The sequence below is a fragment of the Asterias amurensis genome, chromosome 6 (genome assembly GCF_032118995.1).
Source record: "Asterias amurensis chromosome 6, ASM3211899v1".
Lineage (NCBI taxonomy): Eukaryota > Metazoa > Echinodermata > Asteroidea > Forcipulatida > Asteriidae > Asterias > Asterias amurensis.
In genome coordinates, this window is record NC_092653.1 from 21,726,444 (window position 1) to 21,753,156 (window position 26,713).

The 26,713-nt window shown below is 38.4% G+C and overlaps 2 protein-coding genes across 4 annotated transcripts in view; one reads left to right on the plus strand and one right to left on the minus strand.

Annotated features, from left to right (window-relative positions):
- Nucleotides 1-16,136, minus strand: part of LOC139938314 (protein rogdi homolog) — a 32,102-nt gene extending 15,966 nt beyond the window's left edge. For all 3 annotated transcript variants that reach the window (XR_011786121.1, XM_071933750.1, XM_071933749.1), the window contains exons 1-4: nucleotides 16,095-16,136; nucleotides 11,896-11,967; nucleotides 10,424-10,457; nucleotides 2,646-2,697 (exon numbers count right to left, since the gene is read on the minus strand). Coding sequence is in view for 2 of the 3 variants with exons in the window: in XM_071933750.1 (XP_071789851.1) it covers nucleotides 2,646-2,697; nucleotides 10,424-10,457; nucleotides 11,896-11,967; nucleotides 16,095-16,133 (197 nt within the window). In the remaining variant the exon portion in view is untranslated. The remainder of the gene's footprint in view (nucleotides 1-2,645; nucleotides 2,698-10,423; nucleotides 10,458-11,895; nucleotides 11,968-16,094) is intronic.
- A 6,340-nt stretch (nucleotides 16,137-22,476) lies between these two features.
- Nucleotides 22,477-26,713, plus strand: part of LOC139939199 (uncharacterized) — an 89,329-nt gene continuing 85,092 nt past the window's right edge. Inside the window, 1 exon segment of the mRNA XM_071934989.1 lies at nucleotides 22,477-22,792. Coding sequence (XP_071791090.1) covers nucleotides 22,576-22,792 — 217 coding nt within the window. The 5' untranslated portion in view covers nucleotides 22,477-22,575.

Genomic DNA, 26,713 nt, shown 5'->3' on the forward strand with positions numbered 1-26,713 from the left:
GCCCAGTGCCTAGAGGCAATTGGAATCATATATTTTAGCAGCGGGTACAGAAATGAATAAATATAATATTTTGCATCAGGGAATATTATTAAACTCATACCCTTACAGTGATGTGTGTTATTCACTGTAGACTCAGGACTTCAAAAACTGCACCAGCATATCATCAGCACTCAAGTGGGATTCAAGACCTTTGCCCCAGCCATAGCAGATGTCTTACCACTTTGCCATGGTCATGGGGTCAAGCACACCTGAGTGATATGCCATTTTTCACAGAACTCGGGAAAGACCTGAGTAAACAGTGCTTAATACTCATCGGAGTAAGGCAAAACCAAATGTTATAATTTTATCCCTGTTGTGCACGTCGTTTGATGAGAGATTTGGGTCGAAATAGTTCGACCTATTTATACATAACTATAGCATTTCCTGCACAACACACATACAGGGCATATGCCTATTTACAGGAAAATCGATAAAAACAATTAGCCAATGCTTTCTCCGTAATCTCATACTAGTGAGATAAGAAAGGAAATATGGCAAAATAAACATCACCATAAATACTAACTTTATACTTGCACTGCAGCTGTTCACAATAGACTGATCCATTAGGTTCCGCCCACGACATATGTATGGTGGCCCTGAAGGGACATCGCATATCGCAAACGTGTGCGCATACGTATGCAATGTCGTAAAACAATTCACAAATATGTGCGCACACGAATGCAATGTCGTGAAACAATTCGCGAATATGTGCGCACACGTATGCAATGTCGTGAAACAATTCGCAAATATGTGCGCACACGTATGCAATGTCGTGAAACAATTCGCGAATATGTGCGCACACGTCTGCGAATATTATTTGCGATGTCGTGAATTTTATTGCATACCATGTTGCATACCTTTGAATAAAATGTCTAATGATCTGGAGGGTTTCTTTCCGACAGTGAGATAAGCGGTAGTCATTGCAGCAGTAGTCTTTGTTGTGAGGCAAGCGAGGCCTGTGGTCGTCCTTGGCCTGGTGCCAAGTTCCTGGGTATACACATGCTTTACAGAGGGAGCCTGCTGTAGCGCCACAGTACTCCCTAGATCGGTAACAAATTATCCACAACTATGACATCATCCTAATGGTATGCAACATGGTATGCAATAAAATTCACGACATTGCAAAACAAATCGCACTCGTGTGCGCACATATTCACGATTTGGTTCACGAAATTGCATACGTGTGCGCACATATTCACGATTTGGTTCACGAGATTGCATACGTGTGCGCACATATTCGCGATTTGTTTCACGACATTGCATACGTGTGCGCACATATTCGCGAATTGTTTCACGACATTGCATAGGTGTGCGCACACGTTTGCGTTATGCGATGTCCCTTCTGGGCCACCATACATATGTGTACATGTGAGCAAGAACACGTGGGGCTCTCCAATGCCTTTCTGCACAACTCTGCCGCGCGTGCCAAGATACGAGCACGCATTTCGGACCTTATTTGTCAGACCTTAGTGGATCGGTCTATTGTATATAATTATAACATTTTGAGAAGCAATTCCCTTCAAATGGAATGTGGTTTTAGAGAGAGGCAGTAAGAAACATTTCAATCTAAAAACGTTCCTGCATGAAACGTTTTCAGATTGTGTGTTCAAAATTCAAATTATTTTTCATGCACACACAGAACTAGAAAATTAATTTTCCCAGATAACATTCGAACAATTCCAACAACCAACATGACCAAAAGTATACTTTGACCTTAAAGCAATCGCACAACATCAATAAACAGTATTGTCCAATGGCCCACACTTTGTGTATCACAACTTATATATAAAATAACAAACCTGTGAAAATTTAGGCTCAATTGGTCATCGGAGTCGGAAAAAAAAAAAGGGAAAACCCATCCTTGTTTCCGCACGTTTCGTCGTGTCATGACATGTGTTTAACATAAATCCGTAATTCTCGATATCGAGAATTGATCATTGTTGTTAAAGTAAAGCATTTCATGGAATAATATTTCAAGAGAAGTCTTTCACCATTACCTTCTGTAAACCCTGTAAGTTATTTGTAAATCTGTGAACTTTTAATTTTTTTCTGTTCAGAAAGTGTCCAATGGCTTTAAAGAGAATTCTGCACTCTTTGCACAAAGACAAAGCTTCTTGATTACAAATCGCCAACTGTCCAATTTCCCCATCAATTTAGTTAAAGGCAGTGGACACTATTGGTAATTACTCAAAATAGTTATTCACATAAAACCTTTCTTGGTGACGAGTAATGTGGAGAGGCTGATGGTATAAAACATTGTGAGAAACGGCTCCCTCTGAAGTGCTATAGTTTCTGAGAAAGAAGTAATTTTCCATGAATTTGATTTCGAGACCTCAGATTTAGAACTTGAGGTCTCGAAATCAACCGTCTAAGCGCACACAACTTCATGTGACAAGGGTGTTTTTTTCTTTCATTATTATCTCGCAAGTTCGATGACCGATTGAGCTCAAATTTTCACAGGTTAGTTTTTGTATGCATATGTTGAGATACACCAACTGTGAAGGCTAGTCTTTGACAACTACCAATAGTGGCCACTGTCTTTAAAGAGAGCTTATTTGCAATATGATTTTAATAATTCAGATCAGCATTTTCAGGTCAGTACTTACTTGGAGCATGAAAGAACGAAAGTCTCTGGCTTGATTAACTTGGAAAGACCAACTGGAACAAAAGGCAGAAATAAACAATTAATTAAACATTGATGGACAAATACTACATTAATTTGTGGGTAGGGTCCGAAACACAATTTTCAAAGATAAGAAAAAAATGTAAAACAATTGCACTGGACACCTTTGTTAATGGACCCTAAAAAAGAAATATGCTAATTACAATCACGCCTGCGTACAGACCCTGTTGGTTGGCAAACGCAATAGAGTTGTGCACTGAGCAGACGTGCAATCACGTCTACGTCCCGCAGCCATTAGTCGTGTACAAAACAGCGCGATGTTCCCTCATTTTGCCAACCAAAACGTGTGCACGCGCTACATGTATGTGCAATTTACATATTTCATGGGAAGGGTCTATTGTCCAAGACCTCACTTGGTGTAAAACAACATATTATTGCAAAAAAAAAAAGGACAAAAAGGTTAACTCAGTTCTTCATCAAAATTGCACGAAAACAAAACGTGAAAAAAAACCTTGTTGCACAAACGTGTGTGCTTTCAGATTCCCCCCAATAAAAGGTCTTTAAGTAATTGAGTGAGAAATTAACTCTTACCCAAAAACTATGTTACTTCAGATAGAGCCTTTTCTCACAATGTTTTATACTACCAACAGCTCCCCATTGCTTGTTACCAAGTTAGTTTTCATGCTAACACTTATTTTGAGTAATTACCAATAGTGTCCAGTGCCTTAAAGCCAGCTTAATCTCTCTTACAATAGATCCATTGCACTCATAAACATTAATTATTTACTAATTTTTAATAGCTGACAGCTCACAAAACTGATCTAGGCATTATAAACTAATGAGCAATAAAACACAAACTAGAATGTATTAATAATATATCACAAGTTATGATCACTGAAAGATATGAATTTTTAATAAGTGGTTTGACGCACTCAAAATGGCTCATGTTGGCCCAGCATAAATACAAATTTCTATATATTTTTATGACTTTCACAACCAGCACTTTTATTTGAAATATTTGTTTCCTTGATCCTGAAATTTTATTGAAGTATACGACCAAATAAATTATCCAAAATGTACACTACACGTGTGTAGTTTGCATGCTTTGTATTCTGTTATATTAATGACAATAATAATCCTTTGTTTTTTTATAGTGTATGTATTCAAATAGCTTAACTAGATCAAGGTGCTTTCACTACATTATTATCCCACCAGAATTTTATTAAACTAAGAATTTTGTTTGTTTGTTTGTTTAGATGATCTTCCCAACAAGGGAAAATAGCAAAGCTCCAACAAGGGGATTCAAAAGCAGAATTCATCACTGCAATATAACCTATCTTTCTGAAAGTTTATATATACTCAGCGCGTACCTTGTTTGGTAGATACATGCACCATATAAGACTTTGATATTATTATTATTGCTATAATCAGGTACCGATGATTTAGCCATCAGAACTAAATCAAAAGAACTGTATTAATAGTAATAATAACTACATGTAGAACTCTCTTACAATTTATATATCAGTGCGCTTTACATTAGTGCCCTGGTCGTTGGGCCAACATTCTTTTATCTTTCTCAGCTCCAGAGAAGTATACAGCCTAAGCTGCCGGGGCGTTTAGAAGGCTTTTTCAATCAAAATATCAATGAGGCCCTTACCCTCGTAGGTACCTATTTATACCCCTGGGTGAAGAGAAGCAATTATAGTAAAGTATCTTGCTCAAGGACACAAGTGTCATGACCGGGATTCGAACCCACACTCTGATCACCAGAACTTGAACTTGGTGCTCTTAACCGCTCGGCCATGACACTATGCAAAGCTTGGCAGAGACAAACTACAAACCACATAGGAAGGATACAAAGTGTCTTGGCCGACAGTCAAGAGCACCAAAATCAAACTGTGGTGTTTCTGATCAGCAGAGTGTGGGTTCAATTTCCCAGCCGTGACACTTGTGTCCTTAAAGGCAGTGGACCTCAGGCTTAGAACTTGAGGTCTCGAAATCAACCATCTAAACGCACACAACTTCTTGTGACAAGGGTGTTTTTTTCTTTCATTATTATCTCGCAACTTCGCCGACCGATTGAGCTCAAATTTTCACAGGTTTGTTATTTTATGCATATGTTGAGATACACCAACTGTGAAGGCTAGTCTTTGACAATTACCAATAGTGTCCACTGTCTTTAAGCAAGACACTTAACCATTGCTTTGTCCTTCGGATGGGACATAAAGCTGTTGGTACCATGTGTTGTGTAACGCATGTAAAAGAACCCAGTATACTTATCAAAAAAAGAAGGGGTTCGCCAAGGTGTTCCTGGCTGTGGCTGCGAAATCCGTTGTAGCACCATATAAGGTGCTACATAATTGGGTCTCAGAATTCATCACTGCAATAACCTATCTTTCTGAAAGTTTGTATATACTCAGCGCCTTGAGTACCTTGTTTGGTAGATACATGCGCTATATTAGACTTTGATATTTTTACAAATAATACTACGTGCTGGTCTACACATACAGTGACTTTTCATGTTTTATGCATCTGTGACCTGCACAAAGCAAACAAAACATTGCTTTTGTGTTTCCCCTATACAGGAGATACAGGATGTTTTACTCATTGTCTCTTTAGGTCAGTGATTTGGTTCAGTGGTTTTCTTTTTTACAGCCAAACACTTCATTTTATGTAAAGGGAGCAGATCCGGTTATGGACACTCCAAATACCAGGTAATAAAATAGGTTTATAATGCGTACATTATGCAGGGTTGGTATTTGGCATTCCAACTGTTTGACTTCATTTGTACACAACTGTTAACAGTTGTATTTCTTCCCCCTTGCAATATAAAACACACAGCCATACTGGCGCAAATACTTCAATAGTTTAGAAGAAAGAAAAAAATCCTTTCAGCTCAAATGTTTGACAACACAACTGTTGAAAGTTTTTATTTCTTCACCTTACAATAAAAACACACTTATTTTATTGGCGCAAATACTAATAGTTTAGAAGAAAAAAAATAATTCAAAAAATACTTGTGACATCAACTGGGGGGGGGGAGCATTAGGTGAATCAACCATCCGCACCCACGACTATTTTTCTTTTTAAAGTCCTCTAAAGGCACTGGACACTATTGGTAACTACATAACTGTTAGCATAAAAACTCACTCGGTAACAAGCAATGGAGAGCTGTTGACGTATAAAACATTGTGAGAAACAGCTCCCTCTGAAGTAGTTTAGTTATAGAGAAAGAGGTTATTTCCACCTGAAAATTTTGCATCTGAGAGAGACTTCAGGCATAAGGCCGTCCTCGGGCATCTGAAAGCCATAATTCTATGTAACTAGGATATTTTCTTGTATTATTTTCTTCCAACTACAATGTACCAATTGAGCCAAAATTACCTCAGGTTTGTTATTTTATTTTATGTTTTTGACAGCTACATGTACCAAAATGTATTCTGCATTTAAAGGTTTTAAGTACCTTAATTTAATGTCCATAGATTTACATTAAACTTACAGGGTTTGAAGATAATGATAGTGGAAAGCTTCCCTTCAAATTTTACTTACTGACATGACTGAGGTGCTGTAGTTTTTTGAGAAATGAGTAAAACAATGTCATAAAAATACGTTTGTAAATGATTAAAATAATTTTTTTCATGACATTGTTTTACTCATTTCCCAAAAACTACAGCACCTCAGCACGTAATATTTTCAGGGAAGCTTTCTACTATCATTATCTTCAAACTGTGTAAGTTTAGTGTAAATCTGTGGACATTGTGTTTTTTGTCCTACAAAAGTTACATACACCCTTTAAAGGGAAGGTACACATTTGGTAATTGTCAAAGACCAGTCTTCTCACTTGGTGTATCCCATCATAAGCATAAAATAACAAGCCTGTGTAAATTTGGGCTCAATTGGTCATCGAAGTTGCAAGGAAATGATGAAAGAAAAAACACCCTTGTCGCACGAAGATGTGTGCTTTCAGATAAGAATAAAAGACTTCTAGCTAGAAGTCTTTTATTATTTTAGTGAGAAATTACCTCTTTCTCAAAAACTAAGTTACTTCAGAGGGATTCATTTCCCACAATGTTTTATATTATCAACAGCTCTCCAATGCTCGTTACCAAGTTAGTTTTTAAATTGATATTTGTTTTGAGTAACTACCAAACGTGTACCTTCCCTTTAAACAAGCAAGGTGTGAAAATTATAAACACGCAACAGTCATTGACTGCAACATCTGTTTTATTGATCGGTAGTTTAATACGCTATGGTCGATAATCAAATAACTAGTATTTCCTGTTTCTGCGGTTGTATGTTTTAAAGTGAAGGTTCCTGTTTGGTAAATTGTCAAAGACCAGTCTTCTCACTTGGTGTATCCTAACATAAGCATAAAATAACAAGCCTGTGAAAATTTGAGCTAAATTGGTCATCGAAGTTGCGAGAAAATGATGAGAGAAAATCACCTTTGTTGGACGAATTTGTGTGCTTTTAGATGGGAATAAAAGACTTCTGGCTAGAAGTCTTTTATTATTTTAGTGATAAATTACGTCTTTCGCAAAATCTATGCTACTTCAGAGGGAGCCGTTTCTCACAATTTTTTATACCATCAACAGCTCTCCAATGCTCGTTACCAAGTCAGTTTTTAAGTAAATATTTTTTTTGAGTAATTACCAAACGTGTACCTTCCCTTGAAGTCTGAAGAATAACATGCCAGATGTATACAGCCTTCAATATTCATACCCGCAACCATGTTAACTCGAATGTGTATAACTACAGCATTATTAATTTTCTTATGTTCATCTCCTTTTTTAAAGACACTGGACACTATAGGTAATTGTCAAAAACCAGTCTTCTCACTTGGTGTATCTCAAAATATGCACAAAATATCAAACCTGTGAAAATTTGGACTCAATTGGTTGTCGAAGTTCCAAGATAATAATGAAAGAAAAAACACCCTTGTCTCACAAAGTTGTGTACTTTCAGATGCTAAATTTTGAGACCTCAAAATCTAATTCTGAGATCTCAAAATCAAATTCGTGGAAAATTACTTCTTTCTCGAAAACTATGTCACTTCAGAGGGAGCCGTTGCTCACTATGTAGTATACTGTCAACAGCTCCCCATTACTCATTACCAAGTAAGGTTTTAAAGGCAGTGGACACTATTGGTAATTGTCAAAGACCAGTCTTCCCACTTGGTGTATCTCAACTTTTGCATGAAATAACAAACCTGTGAAAATTTGAGCTCAATAATTGGTCGTCGAAGTTGCGAGATATGAATGAAATGAAAAACACCCTTGTCACACGAAGTTGTGTGCTTTCAGATGCTTGATTTCGAGACCTCAAATTCTAAATCTGAGGTCTCAAAATCAAATACGTGAAAAATTGCTTCTTTCTAAAAAAATACGTTACTTCAGAAGGAGCCGTTGCTCACAATGGTTTATACTGTCAACAGCTCCCCATTACTCATTACCAAGTAAGGTTGTATGATGATAATTATTTTGAGTAATTAACAATAGGGTCCAGTGCCTTTAACTGAAATGTGTCTGACTACAGCCTTATTAGTTATGTTATATTCATAAAACATTTTTAACCCTGAGAATGCAAATTATATTAATTTTGTGGAGGATGCTGGAGTGTTTCAAGGCTGGTCTCTCCGGCCTCTCCGGCAAATAATCAATATCATTCTACTTGTGTAGCTCAGTGTAATCATGAAGGACATCTGTCAGTATATTATATGCAAGGCGTTAAGTCTTATTATGGAGCATGGGGGAAGGGGAAAGATGCATTGAGAGAAAATATTCCATGTACGAATGTCAGTGTTACTGTTTGTGCTTCTTTCGTGGTCGAGTGGTTAAGAGCACCGAATTCAAACTCTGGTGTTTCTGATCAGCAGAGTGTGGGTTCAAATCCCCAGCCGTGACACTTGTGTCCTAAAGCAAGATACTTTTAAAACCATTGCGTTGTCCTTCTGATGGGACATTAAGAAGTTGGTCCTGTGTGTTGTGTAAAGCATGTAAAAGAACCCAGTGCACTTATCGAAAAAAGAGAAGGAGTTCGCCCCGGTGTTCCTGGCTGGATTAGCGGCATATTGCGCCACAGCACCTACTTGTACATGTAGTAAACCATTACATGGTGCTATGTAAAAGGAGAAGATCTCATAGTTCAAAAAAACTAGTCCCACATACCTTACAGGAAATACTGTATGTTTCAGCGCTTTGAGACACCACGGGTGTATAAAGCGCTATATATATATATTGATTATTATTGTTTAATGATAATGCAGATTATCACCCAAGCAATGATCTAATTTAATAATGGTATTAATTTTGGTTTTTACCCATACACCGATGTGTGTTAGCACTGTATACTCAGTACTTTCCCGAGTCCTGTGAAAAAATATCACAGGCATGTTACTCGGGTGGGATTCAAACCCACCCGAGTAAAAAACTAGTTAAATTAATAATGGTGTTCGACAATAGGCCTAATTTCTACAATGCTGTGTAGATTGTTCTCACAGTAGAATGGGAGTCTGGAGACTGCTCTTAATTTTATTACGTTTTTTTTATGAGAGGTCGTCTAACATCAAAAAGTCACATAGCAATGTAATGTCAAGGTGGGGGAGGGGGGGGGGTGGCTACACTTAACTAGTTTGGTCTGTCAACTCAAATAAACTATCACCAGAGGCACATTGCCACCCTTCCCCAGCGGCTGGAACAGGGTTACCCCCTTCAAAGTTCGTAAGGATGTAGGCATGGGTATCATCCACTAGGAGCCTGGCTGGTAGAGCAGAGTGCACTACCTTCTCTTGGGACTGAAACAGGGTTACCCCCTTCACAGTCTACAAGGATGTAGGCATGGGTATCATCCACTAGGAGCCTGGCTGGTAGAGCAGGGTGCACTACCTTCTCTTAGGACTGAAACAGGGTTACCCCCTTCACAATCATAAGGATACAGGCATGGGTATCACCCACATTGAGCCTGGCTGGTAGAGCAGAATGCACTACCAGCCCAACTTTTTACGATGCATAGTTAAGTGCTTTGGTCAAGGGCACAAGTGCCATGACCGGGATTTGAACTCATACTCTACTCCTAGTAGAGGTCCGGTGAAGACCGCTCGACAACGACAAGGACTTGTCCTGCTAGTTTTTCTACTTCAGCAGAGTAGATTAGGAATCAGTAGAATACCAAGTTCTTATAGCCTACAATAGCTTAGGTCCGTGAAGACCGCTCGGCCACGACGACGTATGTAGGACTTGTCTGGCTAGTTTTTCCACATCAACTTCAGCAGAGTAGATTAGGAATCAGGAGACTACCTCGTTTTTGTAATTGAACTTGTCATGCTAGTTTTTTTACTTCAGCAGAATACCAAGAATCAGTAGAATACAAGTTCTTATAGACTACTTTTTGTTCTAAAGAACTTGTCATGCTAGTTTCTCTACTTCGGCAGAGTTGATTAAGAATCAGAAGAATACTAAGTTCTTATTGTTACTTGTCCTGCTGTTTTGTCTGCTGTCACATAGAGTCAGTCTGGAATTCGGAGACTACTTTATGTTCTCTTAAGAACTTGTTGTGCTGGTTTGTTTTACTTCCGCAGAGTAGATTAGGAATCAGATTATCATTTTCTTATAAGAAATTGTCATGCTGTTTCTACTGCCATTGTAGATTGGGAATCAGGCGACTACCAAGTTCAAATAGAACTTGTCCTGCTGCTCGACTTACTTGACATTTGCTATATTCATTTTTTTTTGAACAGAGAAAATTTTATATAAACTTTCTTACCTGAGATGGGAATGTTGAATCGTCTTGTGTTTTCCTACATTTACAAAGAAATAAAAACCCAGAATTTTTTTTATACTCCATGAAACATAAGAAGGTCAACACTTCTGACAACAGTGTTGCTCTTTAAACTATTATGAATAATAAAACATTGTCTACCAATTGTACATTATCAAAGAATACATTTAAAGGCCCATTATAAATATGAGCCCTTTTCACACTACATGTACTTTCCAAGTCAGGGAATAACGACTGGCTCTTTCACACTTTTCCCCTGGTTAAATACCCAGGCAAATGGGTAACAGATATCTTCTTCAAGAAATCAAGTCTAATCGCACCTGGGGGACAGATCTTTTTCTATTGCAGCACCTCATCTCTGGAATCAACTTCCTCTTCACATCAAAACATCCACTTCCATTCACTCTTTCAAAACATCTCTCAAAACACACCTCATGTCAATAGATCCGTTCTTTTGTATTTAATCTGTTCTTTGTGATTTTTGTTAGTATTTGCTCTGTATTAGTGCCCTGAGCACTTTTGTGGATTTGTGCGCTCTATAAGACCTCGTTATTATTATTACTATTAACCCTGGGGAATAGCACTGGATTCAGGGTAAACGGTCAAACCCCGAGGTATTCTTGAAACGTGGAACCAGAACTTTGTGGAAGAAGGACTTAGGCGGGGGACAGTGTGAAAGTGCGTCAGGATAACCGTGGGGTAAAACAGCTCTAGGGCCTCCCAATCCCCAGGGCTGTATTTCACTATTTCTCTGTATTTCACTATTTCACAGGGCTGTATCCACAGGCCTGTTTTGTGCTAATAATTATTTTGAGTAATTACCAATAGTGTCCAGTGCTTTTAACTTGTTCTTATAATGTTATAAATATTAGCCCCTTTCACACTGCTCTATACCCTGGGTTTACCCCGGCAAATGGGCAAACCCTGGGGAATAAGCCTACCCTGCTCTGGAGTTTTGGTAAACTGGGTAAGCGATGAAACCCTGTGGTATTCTTGAAACCGGCATCTGGAACCCTGTGGAAAAGGACTAAGGCGGGGACAGTTTGAAAGTGCGCCGGGGTGAAGGTGGGGTAAAAACATAGAGTTGAATATAAGAACTAGAGGGCGCACGAGTGATACTTCGTGTACAAACGCCACGGGACCGCAAGATGACGACAAGCGCATCATTCTGCACGCGCGTTGAATATGAAATACACATTGTAGTTTTTTTTATTGAACGCTCACGCGATGTTGTTTGTTCAACTTACAAAATGGCCGCACAAACACATGCTGTGAGATGCCAGTTTTGTCAACTTAGAAAATGGCCGCCTGGGCGCGAGCCGGAGCGCATATATAGGCCAGTGCGCCCTCTAGTTCTTATATATAACTCAATGGGTAAAAAATATCTGGGGCCTCCTCTAGGTTCATTTCACAGGGATTGTAGATACAGTTTGAAAAGGGCTAGTGTTAATGTGTACCTTGAGTAACTGTTGCAACTGTAGTAAGATTGGATGCACCTCCTCCTTCAACAACCAATGAAATTCATCCTCCTGCAAGGGTCAAGAGTAAAACAAATTATTAAAATCATCTGATCATTGAGGTCATTCGGACACTGTTTAAAGGCAGTGGACACTATTGGTAATTGTCAAAGACTAGCCTTCACAGTTGGTGTATCTCAACATATATGCATAAAATAACAAACCTGTGAAAATTTGAGCTCAATTGGTCATCGAAGTTGCCAGATAATAATGAAAGAAAAATAACCCTTGTCACACGAAGTTGTGTGCGTTTAGATGGTTGATTTCGAGACCTCAAGTTCTAAATCCGAGGTCTCAAAATCAAATTCGTGGAAAATTACTTCTTTCTCGAAAACTATGGCACTTCAGAGGGAGCCGTTTCTCACAATGTTTTATGCCATCAACCTCCCATTACTCGTCACCAAGAAAGGTTTTATGCCAATAATTATTTTGAGTAATTACCAATAGTGTCCACTGCCTTTAACTCATGGTTCAACCCGATTTAGCTCAACTCTGTGTGTTTGAACGGTTCTAAGTTAGACGGAATCGGGTTCAACCCATAAAAGTCAGACCATCGAGCTGGGGGGTTTATCTTTAGACCACTTGAGGTTTACTGTTACACTATGAACAGAATAAAAAAGACCACATTCGGTTTAACCCACAACAGATGACCAATTGACCTATAGATGTGATCGTTACGTAACACACGCTGACCAATGAACACGACAAGCATCTGTGAAGATTGTGTATAAACTGGATGCTTCTAAGACATTTAAATGCAGTGTAGACTATTGGTAATTACTCAAAATAATTTTTAGTAGAAAAAACTTACTTGGTTACAAGTTATAATGGAGAGCTGTTTATAGTATAAAACATTGTGAGAAACGGCTCCCTCTGAAGTAACGAGTTTTCGAGAAAGAAGAACTAATTTTCCATGAATTTGATTTTGAGACCTCCTGAAGGTTTAGAATTTGAGGTCTCAAAATCAAGCATCTGAAAGCACACAACTTCGTGTGACAAGGGTGATTTTCTTCCATTATTATCTCGCAACTTCGACGACCGATTGAGCTCAGATTTTTTACAGGTTTGTTATTTTATGCATGTTGAGATACAGCAAGTGAGAAGACTGATCTTTGACAATTACCAATAGTGTCCAGTGTCTTTAAAAAACCCTAACTTACATAGACAGACAAGATTGAACAGATTTGAACAGACAAACAGATTGAAACTTAATGTACACTGCCTGCTAAAGTTACCAGGGGTGGATTTCACAAAGGTAGTCCTAACTTAGGACTAGTCCTAGGCAATGCTAAGAGATACGACCAGTCCTAAGTACTCATCCTAACTTAGGACTGGTCCTATCTCTTAGCATTGCCTAGGACTTGTCCTAAGTTAGGACTACCTTTGTGAAATCCACCCCAGAATCACCATGGCATCAAAAGAAAAAAATGAGTGTTAAATTTATGCAACAATTTTCGTCTCATTTAACTTCAACCCCACAGAGGTTTTGGCTACAAACACTCCCATTATCCTCCACACAATGGTATTGTCATGTGCTTCAGTGACTCAACAAAACTATATTTGGACATTGATAGATTGGTATGCATCAAAAGCAAATCGTGTTGTGGTAGTCTGTTGGTGTATTTGTTTGTTTTGTTCGTTTTTGTCTGTCCGTAGGTACGGGAAAAAAAGCCTTGCTTCACCCTATGCCTAGATGTTGTCCTGTTTGTCATTATCTACTCAACTTCGGTGTAAATTGTTATTGTCTTTACTTCATCTGTGGTTTGCCATTATTTATTCATTACCATGTATATTAACTTTAATGATGTACACAAATGTAACTTTATGGCAACATTGAAATAAATGTAATGAAATGAATGAAATGAATCTGGGTTTGCAGTACTGCAAGATCTGTATCAATGATTTAAAATCAGGAAGTATGGAAAATGAAAGTGATTGTTCGTGTCACGTTCAGGTGCTGCTTTGTAGGGGTCTCAATGTTAGTTTAATCATAATCCAAAAATTTGTGTAAACACCTAAAGGTTAGCGATAGCAAAGGGGTATGTGTATTTTTGACACCCTGCTGTCAATTTTGACATCCATGTTTCATCTGTAATGTTTTTTTTTATGTATTGTTAAAAGGGAATCAATGTGTGGTGAAGAGGTTTTCAACTAGTGGTTTAATCCCAACGAGGCTTGGTTCTTGATAATTTTACCGAGACGAAGTAGAGGTAAATTATCAAGAACCAGGCCTCGGCGGGTTTAAACCACTAGTTAAAAACCGATTCAACACACTTTGATTCCCATTCATAAATACCTATTCGGTCAAAAAACATTGCCATCACTTTTGGTCAAAAAGTAAAATAAATGCAAAAATTATAATTGTTCAATGATTTCTTTCAACACAACACCCCTCAAGCTATGAAATGGTAAGGCCCTCCACCGCCCTTGTAAACAACTCCTTATAAGGGAATGCTGTGCGCGTCGCGCGTATCGCGTGATGTGGCACAACTGTTTCAGCCGTTGCTCTCGACCAATAGGAATGAAGCAACTGTCTTTTAAGAACAGGTGCAAGCTCACATTTCACGCCCATGAATTAACACTTTTTACCGGTCATAAACAAAGGTGTATACACACCCACATGACGTGCTCTCCACCAATAGGAATAGCGAAACTGTCTGAGGTATTTATGAATGATGAATAATAGACCCCCAGTTTTTAATTTTTAGCAAATGTTGACACCCTTTTACCAAATGCTGGCTAAAACCTTGAACCTGAGCAGTGGAACACTGCTTTAAAAGTATCACCATGCTTGCATAATTTTCCTGAAAGTATTCATTTAGGATTTGAGGCATTGCATGGTGAGGTATCAATGTATATTTGGTTTGTGGTAGCACTATGTGTGTATCTACTTGCCAGGTAGAGTTTGTTCTTAGAGAACTGTCTTGCTTTATTATACTACCGCGGAGTAGATTGTTCGAGTGTTCGGGAGACTTCTCCGCTCTAAAAGAATTGTCCTGCTTTTTAACTATTACCCGGGCGGATGGTATAATAGGCTGGGCCTTCTACTTTTGCTTGATCGTGATTAACTGTACTACCGCGGAGTCAGTTGTTAAATTGTTCTCAACGTTTCGCCTAGCTTGCTCTAGTCATCGTCAGGAGGCATCAGTGCACTGTACGAAGAAAAATTAATCAAAAGCGGCAAAAAGTAGCCATAATGTTTTTCAAGACAATAAAATAAAAGGGAAATCTACCCAAACTTTTTTAGAATCCAAAGCAAAAAAAAAAAAAAAAATCACCAGCCTTTGGACTCTTAAACTGAAATGTTAATAAGCAGAAGTGGCAGAGCTTGCTGAATCATGGACATAGAATTCTAATTCTACCTCCATGGTTGAATGAACTTGAAGGAAAACAACTCAGTGCCAGTGAGTCAGAGTCACGCACTAAGTTTACAGAACACAATACAAGGCTGTGCATTACAATTAAGTTTTTAGTTTGAAACTAAAACCAATATAATATGGTTAACATATAATTTCAGTTGGCATACTAAATAAGTAAAGAGTTCGGAAAAGTTTTCGTATGACGCCACCACTTTTTCATTCGGTATGAAATAATATAGTATCTAATTTACGTCAATGAGGTATCCCCTTTTGTAAAAATGAGTGAAATAGTGGTGGCGACATACACATATCCCAGAGTTCAACTTCAATCTTCTTATCTTTCACTGCACAGATAATTCTACATTTTTTACAGATGATGCATGATCATGTCATGATGAAATGAATTGAATAACATTAACAGAATAGACCCAAGCAAATACGAACGCAGAATTCACGAATCAAACCAGGGAACGATTTCATCCAGAAATTGTGCGTAGCAAAACATTTGGCTAAACAGTTTTTGTGCACAGTGAGTGTTAATATCGAGTAGCAAATAATGATATTTTTTTCGTAGCATTACAGTCAGCATTTAGCTTTGCTAATGTGTATCCACTCAACTCAATCAATCAAGGAAATGGTTCACTGCATACCGCTACATTTCCACTCATTATAATGGCTAGAGTCGGATATGAATTGTTTTAACCATCCCCAAAGTTCTATTACTGTCTTTCGCTAAGTATTACTCTTGTCAGAATCTTGCTAAAAAGGATGATTTCTTACCAAACTCAGTCTTTCCTCGCCATCACTATCTTCAGCCATGTTGACGTGTGATGTGATTATGATGTTATCTTTGATTTACTTACCAACTCATGCCACTTGAGGGCGCTGTTGGTGAACCACCACATGATACACGCGTGTCACCAGCGGCCAGCCTAAATACAGGCTTCTGCTGAAGGCATATGTACTTCGGGCAAAAGTCTTTCAGGTAATAAAACGAAGGGAAAAGTGCTGATCATGTGTGACCTAAAACCCTGAAGATTTTGTGGAGAGAAAAATATAACAGGTCACATTTTGTTTGAAGTTTTAGCTGTGTGAGGAAAACGCACAAAATAAGAGTAAACCAAATCACAGGTTGATGGGACAAAAAACCAGATTACAATATTGGTGCAGGCTGGTCTATCACTTGAACCGACGTCCAAATAGGGTCATATAGTTTTCAGTTTCGAATGTTTCTAAAGACCGTGCCTAGGCCATGCCTACTTTTCAATATTCAGGCCAATGGTGGTATAGGCTTGGCCTATGTAGCCCTTGAAACCTTTGTAATGATTATGTGTTTTCATTTTGAAATTTTCGCTTCAGAAATGTCAGTTCTTGTTTGGATTACAAACCAATATACAGACACGCGTGCACCCTGGAGCAAGTTCGATCAACGACTATAGTCAACCATAGTTCGACTAACTCTGATTGAACCCGCGTTATTAGTCAACCGATAGTTGGACCAATCTGGTCGACTATTCGCGACCAGATCCACTCGAGGCTGTCGAGGTTGGTCGCATCGTTGGTTACCAATAGCAATTTGTCATATCACAGTGTGCTGCAGGCAGAGAGGACCAGTTATTTAATAGATGTTAAATTTTGCATCGGGGATAAAGAATATTAATTTTGGTTTTTACCCATACACCGATGTGTGTTAGCACTGTATACTCAGTACTTTCCCGAGTCCTGTGAAAAAATATCACAGGCATGTTACTCGGGTGGGATTCGAACCCACGACCCTTGCAATTCTAGAGCAGTGTCTTTTAGACCAGTTATTTTTAAAATAGCTGAAAAGAAGTGATCGGAATATAGTTTTTATGTGTTCACGGCATGAGTTCGGTTCACGGTCATCTTTTTCACACATACGGCCGCTAGAAAACGACTACAGTCGTTCGCACTTTCATTTCAGCATGCACTTCGTACGTAACGAACTATAACCACTAGTCGATCGACAATTGTACCCTCTGATCGAACTTGCTCCTGGATATAACCGCCAATCACCGGATGCTGTCCCCAAGCGGGAAGAAATTGAAAGTGGGTGGCTGCGTTTATACAAAAAACAAGCAACACCCAACAAACGAAAAAATAGGGCTAGTTATGCTATGCCATGAACATAAACTTTCACATGAGACAGAACAGGTCATCAAGACCTAGACAAAAACCACGCAGAAACAATACCCAACTTGACAGACAGAACTGTCAAGAATGATGTAAGCCTACACTTCATCCATGGATGCACTGGCATAAGGCAACAACAAAACAAAAATTGTTGATCGTCCCCGCCCGACCGTTCAAAACCCCCCGACCCCATTAATCATAAAAAACAACCTTTTCAGCTGATATTTTTTTCTAAATGTACAGGCTGGTTTGAAAAAGATGTTCAAAGAAGGTTTTTTATTCATATTGGCAAAGCGAGAACAATTCTTCAACTTGGGCTACACTGTGCTTAGTTATTTGAAAAAGTTTACAGAAAATGTCATCTAGGAGTTAAATTTGTTTGACAAAACTATTGAAAACATCAAAAACACACAAACCCCCTGTTTTATAGTGATTGTGATGATTTCTTTATTCTTGATTTCATATTTGGCATGTCAACAAAACTTTATTAAAAAAAAACTTACAAAAACTCCCTCCCCCCCATCCGCAAAAAAGGACGATCAACAGTTTGTTTTTTATGTGGCCTAAAATTGAACAAACAAAAAATCCGATGGTGTAAACAAGATTAATATCTTGTAAACAAGCTATAAATGTAACACGTCTTTACATTGTTAATAATAAAAATCCACTTGCCTCCATACCGCAAGAGAAAGAAAACAAAAAGAACAGTGAGTATCTGAAAAGGTTTATGAAAGCTGTTTGCGTCACATAGCCTTGGACTGCAGTCACATGAAACGAAACAAAGTTAAAGTCACCTGGAAATAGAATTTTTTTCTTTCAAACAAGAGTATAATTATGCTTACGAACAATAAAACAATTTTTTAGTAATTGTTTGTCACGATTTACATGTTTAAAAAATATACAAAGTTGTTTGGGGGGCTGACTCCGCCTACCCCTTTTGTGACGTCATTCAAGGCAGACTTTGCCTGCAATGCGTATAGTAAACACACGTGCAAAGTACATGTACGTCCAAGTCGTGAGTTGGTACATTTCAAAAAGTGTTTTTCTGCATTCAGCAGCAATACACCTGGTCGGCATTGCCGGAAAAAACAATTTTCTTTTTGAAACGTACAAACTCACGACTTGGTCCGTACATGTACTTTGCAATTGTGTTTACTCTACGCATTACAGGCAAAGTCTGCCTCGATTGACGTCACGAACAGCGCCCTCTCGGGTCGGGGTCTACTCTTAAATTTGTAAATAACATAAGAACTGATTTTTTAAAACCTTAGTTAACTGTTTACTCACATTCAACTCATCAAAACACATGTATTAGTGACAAAAGCTTTATTTTGAAAAAATACCACTTCCAGGTGACTTTAAGCATTTTGATCAGGCGTGTCAACAGCCTCATAAAGAGATTAATGTAACATTGAACTGGCACGTCGCACATAAATAAGGCATCGTCAGCCATTGTTAAAACGTATTTAGGCCTAACCATAGGCCTACAATATATGTCCAAACAATTTGACTAATGTTAGATTAGGCTATATCGACGCTCTAGATTTGATAAACTAATTAAAGGAATACGTTGCCGTGGATCGGACGAGTTGGTCTATAAAAAGCGTTTGTAACCGACAAAGTGCATAATTATGGATGGAAAGATGTGTTAAAAGTAGAATACAATGATCCACACAAATTTGCCGCGAAATTGCGTGGTTTTCCTGTTACTTTGCGAACTAACACGGTCGGCCATTTATGGGAGTCAACAGTTGACTCCCATTAATGGCCGACCATGTTAGTCGAAGAGGTTAAAGGAAAACCGTGCAATTTCGAGGCATGTTTGTGTGGATCATTGTATTCTACTTTTACAACATCTTTCTACCCATGCATTTTATAACAAACGCTTTTTAAAGACCAACTCGACCGATCCAAGGCATGTGTTCCTTTAATGACTGAAAACTAGGCCTATATACCGTGAAAGTGTCGCGAGATATCCAGCGAAATTACCGTCCTGTTTACATAAAAGTACACAACCTTTACAAGTTTTAATTCAAGGATAATCTCTAAACACGGATTATTGTCTAGGCCCTAAATGAATTCGATCAACCGATAACCTTTAAAGGCAGTGGACACTATTGGTATAACTCAAAATAATTATTAGAGCATAAAACCTTACATGGTAACGAGTAATGGAGAGCTGTTGTCATATAAAAAACATAGCGAGAAACGGCTCCCTCTGGTTGTAACGTAGTTTTCGAGAAAGAAGTAATTTTCCACGAATTTGATTTCGAGACCTCAGATTTAGAATTTGAAGTCTCGTAACCAAGCATCTGAAAGCACACACCTTCGTGTGACAAGGTTTTTTTCTTTCATTATTATCTCGCAATTTCGACGACCGTCAAATTTTCACAGGTGTGTTATTTAATGCATATGTTGAGATACACAACGTGAGAAGACAGGTCTTTGACAATTACCAATTGTGTCCAGGGTGGATTTCACAAAGAGTTACTAGTCTTGTCTCGACTTAGGACGAGTAACTCGTCCTAACTCGGGACTAGCCATACGTTTTTAGTATTCCCTAGGACTAGTCCTAAGTTAGGATTAGTCCTAACTTTTTGTGAAATCGACCCCGATGTCTTTAACAGACCAACACGAGGAAAGAAAATAACTACTTTCTTCCTTCAAGCTTGACCTTGAAAAGTCGTATCCAAATCAAGCGACTTTTGCTGCGGCACGCCCTGTGGATGGAAGGATATAACTATCTGGTGGTTCAGCCATAGCCGCTGATAGCCATACATTCGGTCTCCGAATGGAGACTTTCCACTAAATATTATGACGTCATAGACACCAGACAAGTGGTTCTCCTTCTTGTATTAACCTATCATCAAATGTTTGGCCTTGGAACACAGTCTTCTCGTTTGCTGCCATCTAGTCATCCGCCACATGCTCCCCATGGGCTGGGCTTTGTATGTGGCAAATTTAAAGTGCCATAATCTCAATTGTTGTCATCATTGTGTCACACATTAAATCGTAGTGTATTTTATGATGGACTGCCATGTTCTCCAGTCCTGCCTATCTATAGCCAAGGGGTAGATGAGCTTTTGGGAGGGTAGAAGTAGACATTGCTTAACCACTGCCAGCTTGACTCTGTCGATGCGCCTCTTCTCACACCCCAGTGTAAGTTTGGCAACTTCAGAATGGAAACATCAGTATATGTGAACCATGGAGGTAGTTCTACCAGCTTGACTCTGTCGATGCGCCTCCTCTCACACCCCAGTGTAAGTTTGGCAACTTCAGAATGGAAACATCAGTATATGTGAACCATGGAGGTAGTTCTACCTCCATGGTTCAACTGAGTGAAGAAAGCTCCTCCTTGACTGAAGACGGTTGGGAGCATGGGTGACGGGTGTCTTCGGTTCGTCTCAGAGGCACTTCAGACTGGCTACTGACATGGGGCAATGCCGCCCATTGGGACATGTAGAACGTCTATCGTTTGTTTTAGGCAGCCATTGATGGATCTGCAACTAAAATTCACACACAATGTCTATCTTATAAAGGTAAACAGACAAACAATTAACCAAAAAACACCCCAAACAAACACACAACACCACATCAAACAAACAAAACATAAACAACCAAGGTCTTCGGTTGTAGCGGGTCAAAGTTCATCAGCTGGACGGCTTGTCAGCTGTGCCATTACTAGGCATTTATTCTTACACAACTTTATTGATCGTGACTCTTTCATTCAGAAAATACAATTGGTTTATGATTGATGATGACTATTGTTATGCACAAAATTATTATGCCATTGTGTTAATGAATAACCAGACTGGCCTATACGTCTGTAGAGAGCCATCACTATTGATAATAGTGTTATTGTAAATGGTATGGCAATGATATCAGTTGGGTTAAAAAGAAAGAGTGAAATGTAGCCTTGATATAAAAAAAGAAAACAGATCGCCTAACACCACAATGTCGTAAAGCCATTTCAAAGTGAGGGCCACGCTTAACCGATTCGGCTATTGGCCAAAATCAACTGCCCCTGATACACTTTGTCACCTATTCCAGGGGCTGAACCCTCTCCATAGTCCGTAAGGATCCAGCCATGGGTATCATCATTCACTAGGAGCCAAACTTTAACCAATTGTTTTTAATTAGTATTAATTAACCGTTTGTGTAGTGAACCGTACAACCGTGTTTGGCAACGTGTACAAACGCGACGCCACAAGTTCTCAGTGGACTATAGACCTTTTTCACGGTGCCCGCCATCTTGAAATTCTCATTGATATAAATGCTACCAAAATGAGGCTGGAAGATCAAACTAGTCTGGTTCCTAATTGTAAAATGATTATTAGCATTCATTACTGTTATTCAATACGCGGAACATGACCAAGATGGAGGCAGCATGATAAAAAAAAGGTATATTGTCTTGTAATCTATCGAGAGATACTTTGCTATAGGATCGAAACTTCAGGCCATTAACTAATCATTGTTTGCATTAATTTATCACAGTCGGTCCTTTTGGTTGGTAAATATTGTTTGCAACAGCGTTTTCCCAACCTACATTTATAAACTGCAGATATAAATCTTGTTTTATTGTGATGTCTATAAATACATAGAATTCCCGTGAAATAAATCTGATGAAGGCTGAATCATGATCAATCGAAGGTTCCCGTTGAAGGTCCCGTCTGCCTAAATTTCCCTTCCACTTTCAATTTCTTCTCGCTTCATTTCCCACACAGAATCTGTTGTTAACAAAACGTTCATTGCCAAAAACTTCTTCCATAAAGGCATCAACGTCATAGGCACGAAAAGTTCTACCTGTCTCTACCAGGGTATGAGTCAGTGCTTTCAGCCTTGACCAGAGGTGCCGTGTATAGGTGCGACACCACCCTTTTTAGGATTCCTCTATTGTGACGTCTGATGGATGTGTGTACAGTAAGAATTATACTCACACATGAATGAGCACATTATAATGCAACCGAGACTCAACTAGTGGTTGGCATTATAAGCTAACTCAGCGAGCGGAGCTATAGACTGTTTAAACGTTGCCTCTCTACACGCTCTTGAACAAACGCCAGAAAATTTAAATCGATTTCCACCATTTGCGTACTTGGGATCCAAGATGGCGTCAAATCGTGGGATGTACTTGTGGATGTACTTATTATTGGGGATATCAATGTTCCTGATGGGAGTGGAATCTCGTTCTACTGGTGCACCCCCGGAAGCTTGTAGTACTCTTACACCTCAGCACGGCTCAGCCGTATCACAGCCGTTATCGACATCACCGTACTCAGTTACTGTTGCTTCAGGGAGTTACACGCCCGGAGCAGCGGTATCAGGTAAGCTGTCTTCATCACTCCTCTTCAAGAGGGAGGTTGTGTGTTTGAAACAAGTATTCATGGACTCCGTGTTCATTACTGAGGAAAATTTTCCGTATGGCGCCACCACTTTTTCATTCGAAATAAAATAATATAGTATCTAATTTACCTGGTTGATATATCCCTCTTTGTAAAAATTGAAAAGTGAAAAAGTGGTGGCGCCATGCGGAAAGTTATCCCTCAGAACACATGGAAGAAACGTCAATGGTCCTCAAATCTGTAAAAGTCAAAACATTAGTTTGAGCTATCATGAATAACCGCAATCATACCCTATTGTTCTACTTGCTATATAAGATGAGTTTGTTAAACATTATTCATTGTTCATTACTGATGAGGTTGCTCAAAGTGCCGAAAGAGTATTTGCCAGAACAACGTCTGTAAACTCACAACACATGGAAGAAACACCAATGATCATCAAACTTGTAAAAGTCAAAACACTAGTATCCCATCATATAAGCATAAGAATAAAAAAACAAGCCTGTGAAAATTTGGGCACAATTGGTCATCGAAGTTGCGAGAAAATGATAAAAGAAAAAACAACCTTGTTGGACAAATTTGTGTGCTTTCAGATAAGAATAAAAGATTTCCCTCTTCCTCAAAAAATACGTTACTTCAGAGGGAAGCGTTTCCAACAATGTTTTATACTATCAACAGCTCCCAAATGCTTGTTACAAAGTCAGTTTTTAAGTTAATATTAATTTTTCTAGAGTAATTACCAAACGTGTGCCTTCCCTTTAAACATTATTTATTACTGATGAGGTTGTTTCAAAAGTGCAGAATGAAGAGTCGCTAAAAGAACGTCAGTAAACTCCCAACACATTGAAGAAACACGTAGTAGGACCGAGAAACACAAACGGTCCTTAATTCTGTAAAAGTCAAGCACATTTTTTAGCTATCATACTCTCTTGTTCTCCATGCTATACTGGTCGAGAATTTTTTTAAGCGATATTAGTTACTACAAAATAACTGACTTGACTAAAAGTATATACATATATAAATTCCTTCCCAAGTATCCTGTTTATTTGTTTGTTTAGAATTAGACGATCTTCCCATCAAGGGAACTCGGTAAACTCCCACAAGGGGATATAAACACCAAGCTGGCAACAACCAATCTCTCTCTCATACAAACATTGGTTTCACGTATATTGTTAGGTATTGCACAAATCAAAGAAATTATGATTCATTCCGTAACAAGACGCCATGTTATTGGTTATTCATTGTGAAGTCTGCGGTTTTAAGCTTGGTGGAATTCGAACCCACGACCTTGTAATTGTAGTCAGGGAGTCTACCACTGGATCACGGTGACCCAAGTCACCCAGTAAAATCATTTCGCAAAGTGTAATTTCATTGTTAAAGAAAATGCATTTTTTGGTGTCATTTTGAAGCGATGGTCATCAGCTACCATCGTGTGAAAATGGGAGTTCGCATTGACATCCAAAAATCGTCACAATTGATGTTCACGTTTGTTTCAATATAGTCAATAAAGTTATTTCTCTTGCAATAAGTATTTCTGATCGTTTCTTCATATGATAATAATGCTGTGTCAGAGTTTTGGCCGATTTGACCCAAAAATTTTGATTTAAAATTCAATAGGTATTTTGATGGGGGTCGAGAAAGTTACAAGCTTTCATTTGAGCCATAGCTCGAAAAAGTCCGCCAATTATTAGTAGCAGTGAAATACAGTGCTCAAAATTAGTTTTTGTCGCGATCCCGATAATATATCACGTGACCAATTCTTATGTTTTTTATAAGAAACGTTTTAAATTTTTGTCATGGTTCCTGACCATTAAAAGTAAAAGTTACCTTTTTTCGTTAGAGCGGGTGATACTCTTTGAAATACCATTCACTCAAAAAAAATTTTTTTAATGTTTGGGCCAAAAATCTGACATAGCATCTTTAAGAGGCGTAGGCGTATACATTCAAATATTGGCGGTCTTTTGATTGGGTGTGTCATTTTTTGACACAAAAAATCTGGGGATAAAAACAACTCGAGTCAAACCAGCTTGACGTGTTAATGGGTGTGTGACAACCTCCATACAAATGACTAATACAATGTTATCGATTCGTGCGTTTATTCTTGTTTCTGGTTTTCCTCTATTGCGTCGCTTAGCAAAAAATAATGTAACTTATTGAGATTCGAATGACGGATTTTAATTAAAATTTTAATTGGTTATTTGCCTGAAGAAAAAGGTAATGCATGATTGGCCCCAAATGTTTTAGTATTTAGAAATCTGCAAACAAGTACTTATGCCCTGACGTTTCGACCCGAGCAGAGTTGTTCTCAAAGGCTAGAAAACAGCAATGTTTTGTTGTTGTCGAAATATCTCAATTAGAAATAGAATTGGCTGTTGCAACTTTCAGCGTTTCATCAATTGTTATCATTATTTGGAACAAAACAATTGTGGGACCTTTTTTAATTTAAATACGACTACGACGATATATAGAAAAAATATATCTATATAAACCGTTTTCGGTCTAAAAGAACCCAGCCGTCGATTTCACCAAACTCTTCCTAACTTAGGATTAATCTTAGGACCTAGGACGGGTTCAGATCCGTATCCAAATACGTAGGACGCATTGAACCCTTCCTAAAAATTGGGATGAGTTTACTCGTCCCATGGAGGAAGACTTCCCCCATGCTCGTCCTGACTCGAGTTAGGATTTATCCTAGCGTTTCGTGAAATCGTCTGCAGTACACTTATCTTAAATATAAGGTTCACCCTGGTGTTTCTGGTTTGGATTGGCAGCACGTTGCACCATCGGCACATTTTAAACCATTGGGTATCGTATTTCTAAATCGTATTTCTAAAACGCAACACCATAGGCCTAATATTCCTTTCAGGAAAAACACTGAATGCCTTGAGTTGTGCGTACTGAGTGACAGGTGCTAGTGCTTTCATAAGAAACCACTATTGGGTGTCACAATCTGGGGTTTCATAGTCAATAGTGAAATGCAGGGAAGAAACCATAGGTCGGCCATTTTGAATATTTCTTGTTCGCAATAAACTATCAAAACAAACTGTGAAAAAATACCAATCAAATTAACATAAACACAATGCAAGGTAAATACATCTTCAAATCATGTACAATAGAAAGTATTACGTAACAATAAGGCGCACCTACACACCTTGTGTTGGTATTGAATAATGGCAACACCATTTTGGCTATAGAATGCGGTGTACACACACAGTCATCAAGGTCTTTTCCGTCTTGAAGTTGTTGACAACAAACAGTCTATATCCTTCACCAGTACGTTTGATGTTATGTATTATTTAAGGTGCGGTCTCAAGTAGGCAAATATGGATTTTTGTTGTTGGTGTGGCTCTCGGTACAGTAATCATCATGATGACTGCGTTTTTAATTAAAACTACATAAACACAACGTGCATATACCAAATACAAAATGTGTTTATTTTGTCAATGGAACATGAAATACGTGGCTAAAGCGGTATATATACCAACACTTATACTCGGTTTACTTGCCGAGTCGGACGGATTTTGTCTTTTGATCTTTCAAAATGTAAACATCACCTTTTTTCATGATTGCATTGTTAAATCGTCACACTCACCTCGAATTTAAAGTTTCATGTTTTTTATACAATTACCAAAAGTGTCCAGTGTCTTTATAAAGACACTGGACACTTTTGGTAATTGTCAAAGACAAGTCTTCTCACTTGGTGTAAAAGGCGCTATCACAAAAATATCAAACCTGTCAGAATTTGAACTCAATTGACGAAAAAACACCTTAAGTTGTGTGCTTTTCGGGAACTCAAAATCTAATTCATGGGGTTTTGAAACCAAGTTAAAATATTTTAGTTGAAAATTACGTAGCTTCAGAGGGAGCCGTTTCTCACAATGTGTTATTCTATCAACAGCTCTCCAT